This window comes from the organism of the source record quoted next, unplaced genomic scaffold, assembly GCF_019419815.1.
Source record: "Pyrus x bretschneideri cultivar Hongxiangsu unplaced genomic scaffold, Pyrus_bretschneideri_v1 Contig3, whole genome shotgun sequence".
In the NCBI taxonomy this organism is placed as follows: domain Eukaryota; kingdom Viridiplantae; phylum Streptophyta; class Magnoliopsida; order Rosales; family Rosaceae; genus Pyrus; species Pyrus x bretschneideri.
This window is the reverse complement of record NW_025999612.1, coordinates 10,170,954-10,186,770: the sequence shown is the minus strand read 5'-3', so window position 1 is coordinate 10,186,770 and position 15,817 is coordinate 10,170,954. Positions and strand designations below refer to the sequence as shown.

The window sequence follows — 15,817 nt, the reverse complement described above, 5'->3', positions numbered from 1 at the left end:
CTGTAGTTTTAAGCTTGTTCCATTCATACACCAATGATTGTGTTTTATTTTCCATGCGGAACCTTATTAAACCATAAGAAATGCTAAAAAGGCTATTCTAAAAGTAAAATTTTCAATGAACTCTTTATTATCTTATATTGTTGGCACTATGTTTTATAATATTAGCACGAAAACTTACGTAAACAGTAAGATGTTAGAAAGTCCATGCACATATTATAACATGGTAAAGAAGTTTCCTGAGTAAAAAAAATAGAGAGACTTCAGGTTTTTTCCTTAAGATAACAAGGTTCATTGCCATGCCAGTTGTATTATTTTTATTATTGTAAGTGATATTTTATATTATGGAAATGAGAGTTTAAATCCAAAACGTAATGAGTTGATGTGAAAGACCTTAATTTTTAGGGCGCAATTCATCACTTGCCATCCCAATTTATTAGAAACACACTATTCATATGTTTTTAAACATTAATGTACTAACTAAAATCACCACTCAATTAACTCATATGTCTTTGGCAATCATCATCCAACACCTTGATCTCCTTAATTAGCATGCGAATTCCTCGTAAATCCGTGAAATTCCCGTTTATAAATGACAATAATGTTGAAAATTTCGGCAATGGTATTTGCTACATAACCTGTATTTGCAAAATGATTAAAAATGTAAGAATTTTGGCTTGCTACCTAATAAACTTGTGCACAAATCTCGTTACTTGCTTTTTTTTTTTTTTTTTTTTTTCCTTTCTAACAAACGATAAGTTAGTTGGTTAATTGTTAGTTATTAAGAGAGAGAAGAATTTGTGAAAATCAAGCTTGCATCAGAATGCATAAGCATTATTATTTTCACCGGATCAGGTTGAAAGACAATAATCATGAATCACATGACTCGCATGACAAAACAACCATAAGGACCCGCTGGACATATAAGCTGATGAGTGATCTACTTTCAGTTGAAAAAATAGCAACAAAAATAAAGCAAACAACGACATCCATTTGGCCGCTCGACCCCGCCCCTATCAATCGTTTTAAACGCGCTTTTACGGGCCCACGCGCCATCATCTCCTATCTCTAACGCTATCTCGTCTCCTCCTGCACCCGCGTGAGCGTCTGTCCACCGTGAATGCAGCGTGGCAATGAAAGAAGAAGCCCCAGAAAAAGATGGCTTTCGGGTCGACGAAGAAGCATCCCGGAAGCAGCCAACTTTTTAATAACCGATAGCAACGGCCTACATGGCACCGCGAACAGTACTTGGATGGTACCAAGATTTGGATTTTTCTCATTTATTACCGCATTTATTATAATAATAATAATAATTATTATTTTATCCATTCTATTTTCCGTTATTTATATCTGTGGATCATTAAAAATAATTCTATAGCCTGCTTATCGAATGTTGTTGCAGTTCTTTATGTTTGTGTAGTGACAGTGGCAGTGGCAGTGGCAGTGGCACAGCCAGTGCTTCTCATTGCTTGTTACTGGTGAGCTTGGTGTGCTGGGTGTTGCTGGGTTTCGATAATGTCGCTGAAGAGGCAGCATGATGATGGCAAGGGTCGGTCGGATGGGACTGGTAGTCCGGAGGACAAGCGTAGGAAGACCACTTTCCAGAGGTTTGAGTCTGTAAATCTTATTTGGTTCTTGATAACTATGATGTACTAATAAAGTACCATAGACCAAAATAAACTACTGATAGTTTTCACATCTGTTTTCTCTAAGTTTCTAATGCCTTCATTACTGGTTTTCAGCGTGGTTCTGGAAACGATGAGATTGCACAAAGTCCAGCACTTACTGGAGCCACTTCTTGAACGTTTGATTCGTAAAGTTGTAAGTGTTTTCCTGTTATGAGTACACCCCTTGGAATTCAATTTTCTTTAACTAAAACTCATCATGGTAAATTTCTCTAACAAAAACCCAATGATTAGGCTCCAACTAAGCAATATCCATAATTTTTGTTTTTTTGGTAAATTTGGCCACAAAGTTCGTCCCACTCCATCATTGCTATCATGGGAAGAGACTTTGAGGAGAATTTATTGATAAACAAGAAAAATACAATATGTCAGGGGGACATGAGGCCAAACCTAGACCATTAAAGAATTCATAACAACAATTGAAAACCTCTTTGCAAAACCTATAACTAGGAAGCTTAGAAAGGTTCTGAGAATAAGCAGCTGCAGCACAAGGAGGGCATGAATCCCACCAATGGACACCGGGGTGATCAACACCATAATTAGCCAAACAATCAGCAACTTGATTACCCTCTCTAAAATATGAGAAATCTTAGAATAAGCAATATCCATAATTAAGTTTAGCAAAATTTGTATTTTTGGATGTCTAAATTACCCCTAATAACACTTACTTTGGGTCTCTCACTTATTATCTACATTTTTCATTCAGTTATATGTCTTCAAATACCTTATGGGGATTTGAAAAAAAATTTAAATGTCATGATTCCTATGCATTTAATAACAAAAATTTACATGATGCCAATGTTCCTTGTATAGTTGTTTTCACATGATGCTAACAGATACATTAGTATATCCTACAAATATAAAAAAGTTATTTTATTCAAAATTATCAATATTTTAAATATAACATAGGTGAATTATTTTGCACAACATATATTTAATAACAATATAAGTTCCTAGTAAATTATGTAATGATACATGCAAAATAATTTACCTACAAAATAAATAAATATTTTTATTCAAAATTAATTAAATACCAATATTTTGCAATATATATATATATATATAACAATTTACCTACATGCAACATAATTTACCTAAAAAATAAAAGAATGTCAATTGATTGGAGACTCTATATAATACTAACAAAATGTGGCTAGTATATATGTAATATCACATGAAAAATAATTTACCTACAAAATAAATAAATGTTTTTATCCAATTGATTCAAAATTAATTAATTACATATTATTTTACATAAAATTATAGATAAATTATTTGCGTGCATATATATAATTTTAACAAAATATGCCTAATACATACATGCAAAATAATTTACCTACAATGATTATCAAACAAATAAAAGAAATGAAACATATGATGGTAAGAGAAGTATAAAGTATATAATTTTATAATAATAAGGCACTTATTTCCCACAATTATGGTGAATTATTATATTCATTAACATAATTAGAGTGTTGTGGCACAATTGTAAATAGTTTGAAAATAATAGGTATTTATTTGTTTACATGGCAGTTTACTTCAAATTTGGGTTATATTTAGATATTTAAAATGAGATAGTTTTTTGTCAAGGAAATAAGTGTTGCATGGACTTATATCTAAAGGACCCTTTTCTTTATGTATTGGATTAAGTAACTGTAATTTTCACCATTGAGCTCGAAGCCTCAAGTCATGTACGCGTTTTCGCTCGACTGTATAATTGTAATACAGTTTTGTATGTTTTAAGGGGTTGTATATGATTTCTGAACTTCATAAGTACACGACTGTACTAAAATCAATTAGCTAAACTGAGCCGTTGTAAGCTTGCTGGAAATTGTAAAATACCACCATGCTTTGCAAATTTTACCGCCATGCTTTGCAGGGTGCAGCTAACGTGCATGGCAGCCCCCTTTGTGGTCGCACTTGCTCTAGCCTGACACCATCTCAATATTTTGCCTGTTCGATGCCAAGATAAATTGGATTCACATTCATTCTCTGAAGTTTCTTAGGCCTCAAGTATATCTTTGAGGGTTATATTTATTTACTTCAATCTGATGTCCCTGCAAATCGTAATATAGTAATTGATTTTCACGTTGCAGTTCAATGCATGCAAACTCGATGCATCCTTTTAGTTTCTATCGGTGCTGCGGCTTTAATTGAATGTTATATAATTTTGCTATGTATTTTGATCAGGTTAAAGAAGAAGTTGAGGTGGCCCTAAGAAAGCATTTGAACAGTATGAAACAGTAAGATAATACTATAAACTCTAAAGCTTTGAGATGTAGCAATTTAGGGCCAAAATCCGTAGTTTCACCTTGCCATACAATAGTTTTATTTATGTTTTACGTTTCTATTCAGGAATTGTGGGAAAGAGACGCATCATTTTGAATCAAGAATCTTAAAGCTACAGTTCTTAAATAATATCTCTCTTCCGGTATTTACTGGAGCTCGGATTGAAGGAGAAGAATGCTCTAGTGTACAAGTAGCTTTGGTTGATTGCTTTAGTGGACATATTGTCAAATCCGGGCCTGAATCCGCAGCCAAGGTGGAGATCGTTGTTCTCGAGGGTGATTTTGATGGTGAGGAGGGTGACAATTGGACTCTTGAAGATTTCAAGAATAACATTGTAAGGGAGAGGGAAGGAAAGAAACCTCTTCTTACAGGAGAATCAATTTTGAATCTTAAAGATGGAGTTGCTCTTGTGGGTGAGATTTCTTTTACTGATAATTCAAGCTGGACAAGGAGCCGTCGGTTCAGGCTAGGTGCAAGAGTTTTAGATAACTTCGATGGAATTAGAATAAGAGAAGCAAGGACGGAATCCTTTATTGTCAGGGATCACCGTGGAGAATGTGAGTTCTTCTCATTTGGTTTACTTATAAATAAAATTGTGTCTCTAAGGTTCTTGCTAGAATAATGACACTAAGATCGAGTGTTCCTTCACTGTGTTCATCGGACTGGCCAAGTAGTTAAACAAAAAAGTAAAAGTTATCCGTATATCATCATAATATCTCCTTATATTGGATGTAGTTACCTTCTTATATTTTCATCTTGCCTTATCATGCATGCCTCGTTGCCTCCAGATTAGGATCAGCTAATTAAAAATGCAATATTATAACCTGAGTTACTTCTGGTTCTGCAGTGTACAAGAAACACCACCCTCCATGTCTGCTTGATGAAGTATGGAGACTAGAAAAGATTGGTAAGGACGGAGCTTTCCACAAACGGTTGAGTCGGGAAAACATCAACATCGTGAAGGATTTTCTCACCCTACTCTTCTTAAACCCTTCAAGGCTCCGGAATGTAATTACTGCCTTTTCTTATCTTGGTTAAATTTACTTTTCCAATGCTTAATAGTTTACGCTGCGAAGTTTGAAGCTTGGTTGTCATCTTGTGCATTTAAATGTTTCATCAAAAGGAAATTCTACTTGTTTCAGCAGCCTTTTTCAACCCTTCACAAGTATTCTAATGATTGTAAGGGCTTTTTTGGGTGAAAATTTGCAGATCCTTGGGACGGGTATGTCGGCTAAGATGTGGGAAGTCACTGTGGAGCATGCTCAGACATGTATACTCGATAAGAGGATGTACTTGTACTGCCCTCCCAGTTCACAGCAAACTGGTGTGGCCTTCAACATTGTGGGGCAAGTGATGGGACTTCTGTTGGAGCGTGAATATGTTCCTATTAGTAAGCTGTCCGAAGCACAAAAGGCACGCTACCTATCACCTCAGTCCACTCGCTTTTATCTTTTTTTCCTTTTTATTTTCTCAAGTCATGTCTGATTTCGTATGATCAAATATTGTTTTTAGGCTGATGGCCAGCACTTGGTCATTTCTGCATTTCAACACTGGGAAGAAGTAGTCCCGTTTGAAGATGAAGCCTCTCTTATAGCTGCTGCTTCCAACTTCACCAATGTTCTTCACACATCGAGCTCTCCAAGGTCAGGGGATCTTGACGGAAGCAAGTTTTTGGCTTCTCAAAAAATTGATGGATTTGATTATGCACAGCCATCTGCCTCTTCTCCAGATATCATCTCTTCCATGTACTCGGTGGGTAGCAGCAGTGGCTTGGATGATTATTCCTTGCACAACATCGACGGACTCGGTCTTAGATATGACCAGACTCTGAGTTTCCCAGGTCAAGTAGCGAACTCCCTGATCTGCGACTCTGACCCCATGGTCCAAGCTTTATTTGATGAGGATCATCTGCAATTTTTCGATGCTGATCTGCAGTCACAGAACATTAGATCAGAATCACAAGACCTACAAAGCGCTGTAGATGGCTTCTTGTTGAGGCGTTCTACAGCCGTTGCGATATCTGATAGGGCTCAGATGAGATGGACAAAGCTATTCAGTGTGCTGAAGTGGTTCTCAATTAGGAAGAGCGTTGCTCTGAAACGAAAATTTCGTGATATTCGAAGATACTAGTAATCTAATGTGAAATATTGTTTGGTTACAGTTGCATATACCGTTTAACGCTGCCCGTATAGTACTTACGTGTGCAGGTAGAGAGAGATCTCTTCGGAGGTTTTTTTAGATGTTAAATGTATCTGGTAGTTCATGTTCTTACCAGTTTCTTAGTTCTCTTGGCCAGTGGCCAGAGAAATAAACTCTCATATCAAGTTGTTAGCTTGTAAATATGTACGTGCTTCTACATAACTTGAATGAAGTCATTTGTTCAATAAAAGTATCCTTTTTATAGCTTTCTCTCTTCATTTAAGCGAGTTTTCGTGTATTTACCTTGTTCCTAATTCGAACTTGGAGTTGTTGGGACCTGCAGAAACCAATGCCCTGTTTGGGAATGTTTGGAAAGGCTAAAAGCGCTTCCAGATAACCAAAACGTTTTTTTAACAGTGTGTGACAGAAAAAGTACTTTTGGATTTTCAAATCATATTTGTTGCTTCTAGTGAAAGCGTTGAAGTGCTTCTCACATAAGCAGAAGCAATCCCAAATGGGTGCTATATAATCCATCAGTCCATTCATCTTTACTTGCATGAAACGAGGGAAGTCATGAATCGGGTAACAGAAAGAAAAGAAAGAAGAATGGGATCAACTACAGCTTCCCCTAGTTGATTTGATTCCTAATTGTCTTCACGAATTTGATTAGGATTTTTATTGTGGAACTTACACTCTTCTTTATTCCTAGTTGTTTTCGCATATCCAGCTCAAGGGCACATAAACCCACTCCTCCATTTGCCAAACGTTTAGCCTCTAAAGACCTAAAAACCACTCTAGCCACCACCCCTAACACCATCAAATCCATCTACGCACTGGCTGTGCGAATCGAACCCATCTCCGATGGCTACGATGAAAGCGGATTCAACCAAGCACCAACCCAAGCAGCCTACTTACATTCATTCAAAATAGTTGGTTCGAAAACCCTAGCAGAGCTCATACTGAAGCTCAATGCCTCAGCAGGCTCACCACCTGTCAGTTGTATTGTGTATGATTCACCGCTTCCACGGGCACTTGACGTGGCCAAAGAGTTCAAAATCTACGGCGCTGTGTTTTTAACCAACTCAGCTTCTGTCTGCTCCATGTACTGGCGTATCGTAAATCGCGGTCTGTCGTTGCTTGTGATGAAAGAAACTTATGGGTTTATATTTTCAGGTAGGTAATAAATGAGTGACGTGGGGTTTTGATATTATCTGCAAAAAATGAACTAAAAATTTAGAAATGTAAAATAAAGAAGAATCATGGAAACTGAATATTTATGAGGCTCAAAAATTGTAACGATTACAAAGTGTTTATAGAGATGAGGCACAGTGATTTTCACACTTTCGTTTTCTTCTTCTACTCTCCTTCTCTTTTTTATTTATTCAATTCAAAAGTTAGGATGAGAACAACGAAAAAAAAAAAGAGAAGTTTGAAAATCACTACCCAACAAAATTTATAATTGATTCTATTTAACAACAGTGTCTTTCCATGATAGCAATGCTGAAGTTGACTTGACATTATTGTTTATTTAAAAAAATAAAATAATTGATTCAGTTTATTCATATTTATCTCTGTACCATAAAAATGGAGTATCATTGCCTTGATGAAGATATATTCATTGCAATTGCTTTACTAATTGGAAAAGTAGAATAAGGATCCGGAGCGGATCCTCATTCGGAAAAGTAAAACACTGATGCTATTGAACCTTGGCTCTTTTGTCAATCTCACCAAACTTACTTAAAGTGTGTGTGTGTGTGTGTATTGAAAAGCTGGTGAATGAAATGCTGGGGTTTTGGCCCCTGGCGATGGTGGGTCCCATGGTGCCATCAGCCTACCTGGACCAATAAATTGAAGGAGACGGAACCTGTGGTGCAAGTATCCGGAGGCCAAAAGCATACAAGTGCACTGGAGAAAGCACTTTAAAGTGTGGTTTATGTCTCATTTGGAAGCATGGCAGAGACTGCTGCTAAACAGGTAGAAGAAATTAATTGCATGAGGAATGAAAGCAAGTGATCTGAATTTCCTGTCGGTTTGCCAGATGACTTTTTGGAGTCAGTAGGTGAAGCTGGATTGGTTGTGCCATGGTGCAACCAACTGGAGGTTCTAGCAAACCGATCCGTGGGTTGTTTTTTGACTGACTGCGGATGGAATTCAACGTTGGAGGGGTTGAGCCTAGGCGGCCGATGGTGGTGATGCCGCAGTGGAGCGACTGGCCGACTAATGTGAAATTTGTAGAGTTGTAGGGGGTTGGAGGAGAGTTGAGAAAAATGAGGAGGGGATTGTGAGTAGGGAAGAGAGAGAGACGTGTGTGAGGGAAGTCATGCGAGGAAAGAGAAGTGGAGAGATCAACTGGAATGCCTTGAAATTCATGGAGAGAGGCTGTGAAGAGATCTGTTAGCGTAGGGGGAAAATCAGATGACAACATAAATGAATTTGTAGCAAAGCTTTCAACGCCGACGGAAGGCTAATTAACCAAACAAACTGAAGCATTGCAGAAATTCAGCGTATCGACATTTTACATTCATCAGATTGTTTACATATAACTCTGCAAAAGTATGTATATGTGAAAAATTATGCACCTGCATGCCTTTCTATAATATTTGTATAAAAGCCAAAGTTATGGAAGACGATGGAAGCAAGCTAACACGAAACCTTCAAAATCCCGACTGGTGCCAGTTACTCTGGAAGTTTACAATTTTTTGCATCTTTACATACTTCTCCCTGTATAGGAAAACAGATAACGAGGCGTGTGTTAGCACCAAATGGTTCAAATATTTCAAATCCTTAAGCGTTTCGGTGAAAGTCGATAGCTGCTGTTAGCAGACTGTGTCATGTCTAACATAAGCTTATGGTTCCATTCCCATTCGGATTCAATTAAAGGTGTTGAACGGTAATAGAACTGAAATCCAGGCAAATGAACGGTGCTTACCTTGTTCTTCTTTCGCAACTCCAAAACCTCTTCTAGGGGTGGCCGGCCTAATGCAAAAACAGGATATCAACATCATCTAACAGAAGTTTATATTAATCATAAGATATCTGGGCAGCAGAGTTAACAAATTAGCATACCTGTGACTTGAAGACGATATTTAGCCCAAACGCCGTATACAGCACCAGCTATTGTTGCAATCTGTGAATAAATTGTTTTCCCATTAGACCACCAGATAACGATAACATACTATTGTAGATCATTTAGTTCTACATGGCGGAAAAGTAGATGAATCAAAAAAGGAGACTCACAGGTTCGTATTTGGTTATGGAATATACCCATCCGAGCCCCACTTGCTCGTAGAGCTTTCTGAATGCCTGCAGCAGTTTTCATCAGCTTTATCCATCTCCTGGACAACTCAAGGGAAAACTGTATTCAAAATAGGGAGCTAAAACGTGGCACGAAAAGGGGCTTACTTCGACATCAGTGACCACAGTTCCATCAGAGAGGATGGCGTGAATGTTTCCCATAACCTAAACAAAACAACACAAGAAAGTGTCACTAAGTTCTGATGTATTTGTCCAATACATATCATATCATCTTTCTATGTTTCAAGCCAGGAAGTTTAAATTGGATATTAAAAAGAGGAAATACTGCCGATGATATAATTTGGTTTCGTAAATCTTAGCATCAAATTTCAATAATGCAAACTTACAGTCTTGTAGTCCAGCCCTCGATTCTCCTCTGGCAAGTAGTCATCTGAACTTATGTCAACAAACTTGATGGTACCATATCGCTTATTTCTCTCTCTCAGCATGTCCACCTGCCAATATAACGCAAACTTCAGCACACTCGAAACCATCAAGAACAAAAGGACTTTGTAGCTTCATCAGTACGAAACTCATCAAACAAACGCTAATTACATTATAAACAGAAAAGTAACAGCAGGGATATATAGACGGGTGTTTGAAGGTAAGGATCGACCTCTCGCATGCATAAGGGGCAATCCCCGTCATAGAGCATTTTAATCTTCCAATTCTGAGGTGTTTGTTCTTGATCATTTTCTTTCTTTGGAGTTAGGGGATCTGCAGCTGCCCCACTTATAGCCCTTACTGAAGACTTAAACCCTACAAATACATTCATACATACACACACATATGCATCATAAACTGAACTATTTGCAAACCATAAAAATTTCTTCTTGATTCCTTGGTCTCATATAAAACCAAACCTACAAAAATAGACTAAACCTAATAATCCCGGACATTGTTCGGCTACATCCTACCAATCACAAGTTGACACATATGCACAATTAACCCAATAAATTACACATAACGAAAAATTTCTACGCACATATCAAACTATGATCGTCAGGAAAACAAGAATGAAATGAGAATGGCATTGCGAAACAAAAATTTCTACTAAACAGACAATAAAGGAGCTCTAAACCGTGTGCGGCTTATTGTCTGTTTAGTGTCTGTGAGATCGGTAAATAGGATAAATCGGTCACAACTCACCAGGTTGGTTAATAGGAGGAGCTGATATGAATCTTTGGGGTTGAATTTGATGGAGCTTGAGTTGTTGGAGAGAGAGAGGAACTGAAGAGAGAGAAGGGCTTCTTTGCCTTCCCCCAATTTTACATGCTGAAGCAGCTGCCCTCATTGCCATTTCTTCTTCTTCTTCTTTCTGCACTCAAATTCAAAGCTTTTGGGATCGAAGTTTAGGAACCAAAGGGTCTAAAGTTAGTTTGCTTGGACTGCCCTGGTTCATAACTACCATGTATACGTGGCAGTCTGTCCTCCACCAATAAACATGACACGTGGCACGAAGGGAAAGTAGCCCCAAACCCGCTGTTCCAAACAGTGAGTTCTGTTGCTCTCAAACAAAAAAAACAAAAAAAAAAAAAACAAAAAAAAACAGCGAGATAGATATGGGGTACTAAAATAAATATGGCAAAGTATGGGGCTATAATAGAAAAATAAAAAGCACAAAAATCGCCCTGATAGCAAAAGCTCGAGTCTTTGCGGAAGTATTTGGTAGCTACTGCTTCAAGCTCCGGTTATTGACTATGGCGTTCCTGCTCCGCAATTCCGTCGCTTCCCATTTCCAATCCCACTCACAGGTGCTCTTTCTCTGTCTCATACGTTCGATCTGTAACGCCGTAGTTTTGATTTGGTTCAGTATTTCCTTTCTCCCTAACTATTTCGGTTTAACAATCAGAGGGGGCAGAACGATTCGCTTTCCCAATCGCGCCGCCAGTTCCACGTCGAGCCAGGGCCTCGCGAGAAAGCTGTGAGTCTCTATCTTTCTCTCTCTTAATTTATTCAGCTATGCAGGATTGTTCGGATTTTGATTCGTTTGGGGCAGCTTTTTATTTCATCTTGTATCTGAGATTCGGCCATGAAACTTCGAGTTTAGCATTTTCGATAGTTGGGTAGCAAACACATTTGAGCATACAGCTTAAAGATTTTAGCTTTAGATTTATTTGTGCAAATTTTGTTTATTTATTTGATTTTGATGTTTGTTAGCAGCAGGGTGAATGTGTTTATTTGATTTCGCTGGTTCAATTGTGCATTTGGGCTGGACTGAGTTGTTTAAATTTGCAGCTCTTGGCACCGGACCCATCTTTAAAACGGTTCAAGTCGCATAAGAAGGGCGTGGCTCTAGTTAAAAGACTTGGAGATGTTCTTACCATTGTTATCGTTGCTGGTACGCAATTATTTTGCTTGAGATTTAATCGGATGGTGCATTAGTTGCTATGCATAAGCTTAATTTACCTTGATACTTTTGATAAGACGTAGCCATTACGCACTCCTCTGGCTTTCCTAAATTAGGTTCTAGTTACCGTACATTTTTGAGATTTCTTAGATAATTTTTTATGGTTTCGGGGATGTGGTAGGCAGGAAGCCGCGGTTTCATCAGGAAGAAACCGTTTGATTATAAAGTTGAGTGTCTGATTATTTACCTTTTCCATGTTTATACTATATGATCAATTGATTTGATTGCATTTATTATCTGATTAGTAAAGTCCTCAGTAAGGCTATGACAATTGACAAAATAAGGGGTTGGGGTTACAGTTGTTTTAGCCTCTTATAGCTTAAGCTTGGAATATGCCCCTTAAGGATGAGTCGCAAGCTAGAGGGGTTCATTTTCCTGCTTCCCTCTCCGTCTTTTTTAGGGTTGCAAAGTGTGTTTGTATTCACAGATGCACATTCACAGACTTATAACGATATCCACCTTCAAAGTACGGGTAGAATCTGCTGTTTGTCATATTTGTTGATAAAAATATGATTATTTTTTCCATCTATGAAAGTAGCATGATAAACATGGGAAAATAGCAATCAGGATCATTAAGACCTGATTAGAGAACAATATTAGGTGTTCTGAATTGTTGAAATCTGTTTTGTATTTTAACAAATTAACTTGTGTTCTATAATCCAACCATTCCATATGTGTTTAGGGTAGTGCTATTCACACCCCCATTTTTACTTCCTACACATTCCTTGTTAATATTTGTCCTTTGATTTTCTTCAATTCATTCCATTTGATGGCCGGAAATTGAGAAGGATGTATGGGAGGTAAAAAGGGGTGTGTTGATAGCACCACCCTGTGTTTATAAGATAGGTTGAAAACACTTGATTGAGTGCATTTCTTGATAGAAGGCAATAATGAACTTCCTTTTAATATTGTGCCTTGTATTGGTCAATGTCATTGTGTATGTGTATTTATGTGGTTATGCAAATTGGATATATCAAGGAATTAGTCTTGTTTAACTTGTTACAGTGGTCCAAGTACTCATGTGTTTATGATGTTTATCAGGCGCCTGCTATGAAATATATGTAAGAGCAGTAATGCGAGAAGAGGCTAGGCAACAGGCTAAGGAACAGGCAGGGGCTTCGGGTGCAAGCGCATAATCAAGTGTGTGTGCGGGGGCGGATTTCTTCTGGCAACCATGTGGAATGCGTCTATATGCTGAATAAGTAGAAAACAGATTATCCTGAGCTGCTTTCGAAGTATCTGTTTCTGATCTCTATTAGGTTTTGTTTGTTAATAAGATTGTCAATTCTATAAAAATCGTAGAACAAGATGAAGGCAGTTGAACACTTTTTGTGTTTTTGTAATGAATGCTTTGCTTAATTTTAAACCATAATATCCTTCCTAAGCTGGAAATGCAGAAGAAAACGTTACAAAACCTTCACCGTTTTCGTGTTTGCAACGGGTACTTTGCCGATACCCGTTGAAGAGGTCGAAATTGGCGATGAGTTGGTGAAGATGATAAGTGAGTTTGTACGTTCAATTTACTCTATCTTGGTATCTGAATTTGTAACCATTGAGCGAGCGTTGCAGGGTGACCAGTGATTGGATTAAATGATTGTGAAAACAGGAAAAGATGAATGTAGAAGGATTGGGGTGGTATGCAGTGGAACCTATGAAATTAAAAGGAATATGATTCTTTCTTCAATTTTTTTTTCTCCCCTCTCATTCTATTTGAACAGTTACGATTAACTCACGTTAATTTTTTATATTAATTTTTTTATAAAGATTAGATGCAAATCTTTGTCTTGTGTTAACTTCTTTTGAATTAATTTCACATTATGTTGTAAAACATTTTTGTAAACATTTCAACAAAAACAAATCAAATTTTGATACCAAATTTTTTCTTCACAAAAAACGTAACTATAACAGCTACATTAATGAATTATGTCATGTCTATGTTATGGCTTTATTATTCAATTATGTCATGCCTATGTCATGATGAGTTATTTCTAATCAAGATAAGATTTCAACTCCTTGCAATCATTGGATTAGATTTTCTTATTGCAATCTCTTCCGTCGATTGTTATCTGTATTTTTATCGTCTCACTGTAAAAATGAGGTGTCTATCTCTTCCACATCCATCCTATTTTCTCATCTCTCTTTGACATTTATCTTATTTTCTCATCTCTTATTTCTCTCTCTTTAGCCTGCGTCAGTTCCGACTTCTGTTGCCCCTTTCAACGAGGATTGCAACAACGAATCAATGAATGGATTTTGTTCTTCTGAGGTAATTATGGAGGGATTTTGGTAAAAATAACTAAAAGTTGATTTCTTTTTGAGGTAGATTAACTAAAAGATTTAGTTTCCCTAATTTTGAAGATCATTAGGGTTATGTAATTTTGTTTTTGTGTGTGTTCAACTTAACCTCTTTTTCGGACTAATTTGCAGATTATCAGTTTAATTTCTCATGTTTTGTTCTCTTTTATGTTGTTATTGGGTTACAGGTTGAAGAATGGGCGATGAAAGGTACGATTTTGTCTCCATATTTTGGTTTGATTTAAATTATAGAAGTTTAGGTTGAAAGCTAAATGCTTGTTTCGTTGGTTTGCAAGAATGTCTCTTACAAGTGCTTTAGGAATTTCTCATCCTTGATGAAGTTGAGGCTTGTTAGTCTTTGGTAGGGTCCAGGTAACTCACTCTTTCACCGACTTGGGATTAGGGCCTATTAATTTAAAAGTATCGTAATCTTGCCATACATAATACTTGTGCTTAATTGGATTCTTATATTTAATTTGTGTCTTTGCCTTCAACGGTATAGTCAAAATGAGTTAGAGATTCTCAATACTCTATTTTGAGATTATAACGTTCAAACAATACCTTCGACATCAGTCAGAAGCATTGTGGAGATGCAAAATTATAAAGTTTACCGAATCCAGGCATAACTTACGAAACTGGTTAGATGCTAAAGGAGGCTTGAATTTTTCAATGACCTAGTCTCTATGTCGTATCCCCCTATATGAGCCGTACTCGTTATTGGCAGGGTTACCACAAAGTAGTCCTTCATTTAACAATAGTTGGAGGGTATGATGTTGGCGAAAGGGATGGTAGAGTTGTTTAATATTTCGTAGGATTGGCATAACATATCTAGCAGCTCTCGGTGTGATTAAATCTTAGTGGAATTTCTGGAATGATAGGACTCGTGGTCATTTTAGCTCCAGAAGATGAAGAACCTTGAAAAAAAAGTTTGGGATGACTCAAGCAGAAATGTATCTACGTGATAGAGTATAAGAATCCCCTGTTTTGATAGATAAGCAGCTATATATTTTTCTTAAGAAAGCCGGACGCTGCGAGGTAATTAAACTCAATATTAGGAGAAATTTCTATCTGATTCAACCTAAGACTTCTCATTCACAAGTGAAGAAGAATACTACTAGACTGTAGTACCGAGTCACTCACATATTCTTAATATTACATGGATTTTATTTTGAAGCTATGGTGGGGACGGAAGGGCCTTAAGCTAACCGATGAGCTCGACGGCTATGCGGGGCACCCACCGCACCTGGCCTTCAGCAAAGATTTAGCTCGATTAATAGGCTCTAATTTAACTTTGGGTAGATTTATGGGCCTTCACTTTTTGCTATTAGCAAAATTTGAGACCCAGTAATTGAGAAGTGAGAACCTTTGGGGCCTATAACTAAATTCTCAGTTAGATCCAATGTATATTTGACGAGAAACAAATGTTAATTTCAAAGTAAAATGCTTATCGACCAAAGAAAAAGACAAGTAAAAAGCTTGGGGCTTGTTTGGTATCCTTCTTAGATCCAATTTTTAGTTTTGCCAATTTAGACTAGTTCTCATGGTTAACAAAGTTAAATATTTCAAAAACTCGTTAATTATTTATATCAGTTTCTAGGGAGATCGACCTTGCTATAATCATTCTATACTACTGTAACTTGTTCTCTTGCAAGAATTTTCTATGTTTTAACCCTGGACGTTTTTAACTCTTACTAATAAGTAAAGAGAA

The 15,817-nt window shown here is 37.1% G+C and overlaps 3 protein-coding genes and 1 pseudogene across 4 annotated transcripts; 3 read left to right on the top strand and 1 right to left on the bottom strand.

The window, feature by feature from the left end:
- Positions 1-1,118: 1,118 nt before the first annotated feature.
- LOC103935412 (calmodulin-binding protein 60 A) lies at positions 1,119-6,374 on the top strand. Of its 2 annotated transcripts, XM_048589047.1 has the most exons (8): positions 1,119-1,252; positions 1,400-1,604; positions 1,740-1,818; positions 3,873-3,925; positions 4,038-4,528; positions 4,819-4,979; positions 5,181-5,384; positions 5,484-6,374. In XM_048589047.1, the coding sequence occupies exons 2-8, from the start codon at positions 1,513-1,515 to the stop codon at positions 6,099-6,101; spliced, it is 1,698 nt and encodes a 565-aa protein (XP_048445004.1). In that variant the 5' UTR covers positions 1,119-1,252; positions 1,400-1,512; the 3' UTR covers positions 6,102-6,374. The 2 variants fall into 2 exon arrangements, with proteins under 2 accessions (XP_048445004.1, XP_048445003.1); XM_048589046.1 differs by lacking the exon at positions 1,119-1,252 and having other exon boundaries at positions 1,365-1,604.
- A 1,517-nt stretch (positions 6,375-7,891) lies between these two features.
- LOC125479714 lies at positions 7,892-8,578 on the top strand (annotated as a pseudogene).
- Positions 8,579-10,789, bottom strand: LOC125479829 (uncharacterized protein At5g50100, chloroplastic). Its single transcript, XM_048589874.1, has 8 exons — positions 10,554-10,789; positions 10,021-10,163; positions 9,752-9,859; positions 9,513-9,569; positions 9,348-9,413; positions 9,177-9,237; positions 9,040-9,086; positions 8,579-8,831 (listed from the first exon to the last, which is right to left on the bottom strand). Exons 1-8 carry the CDS (start codon positions 10,702-10,704, stop codon positions 8,787-8,789), a joined length of 678 nt encoding a protein of 225 aa, XP_048445831.1. The 5' UTR covers positions 10,705-10,789; the 3' UTR covers positions 8,579-8,786.
- A 209-nt stretch (positions 10,790-10,998) lies between these two features.
- Positions 10,999-13,198, top strand: LOC125479833 (succinate dehydrogenase subunit 7A, mitochondrial-like). The gene is made up of 4 exons (XM_048589899.1): positions 10,999-11,158; positions 11,257-11,328; positions 11,643-11,745; positions 12,856-13,198. The coding sequence occupies exons 1-4, from the start codon at positions 11,105-11,107 to the stop codon at positions 12,948-12,950; spliced, it is 324 nt and encodes a 107-aa protein (XP_048445856.1). The 5' UTR covers positions 10,999-11,104; the 3' UTR covers positions 12,951-13,198.
- The last annotated feature ends 2,619 nt before the right edge of the window (positions 13,199-15,817 follow it).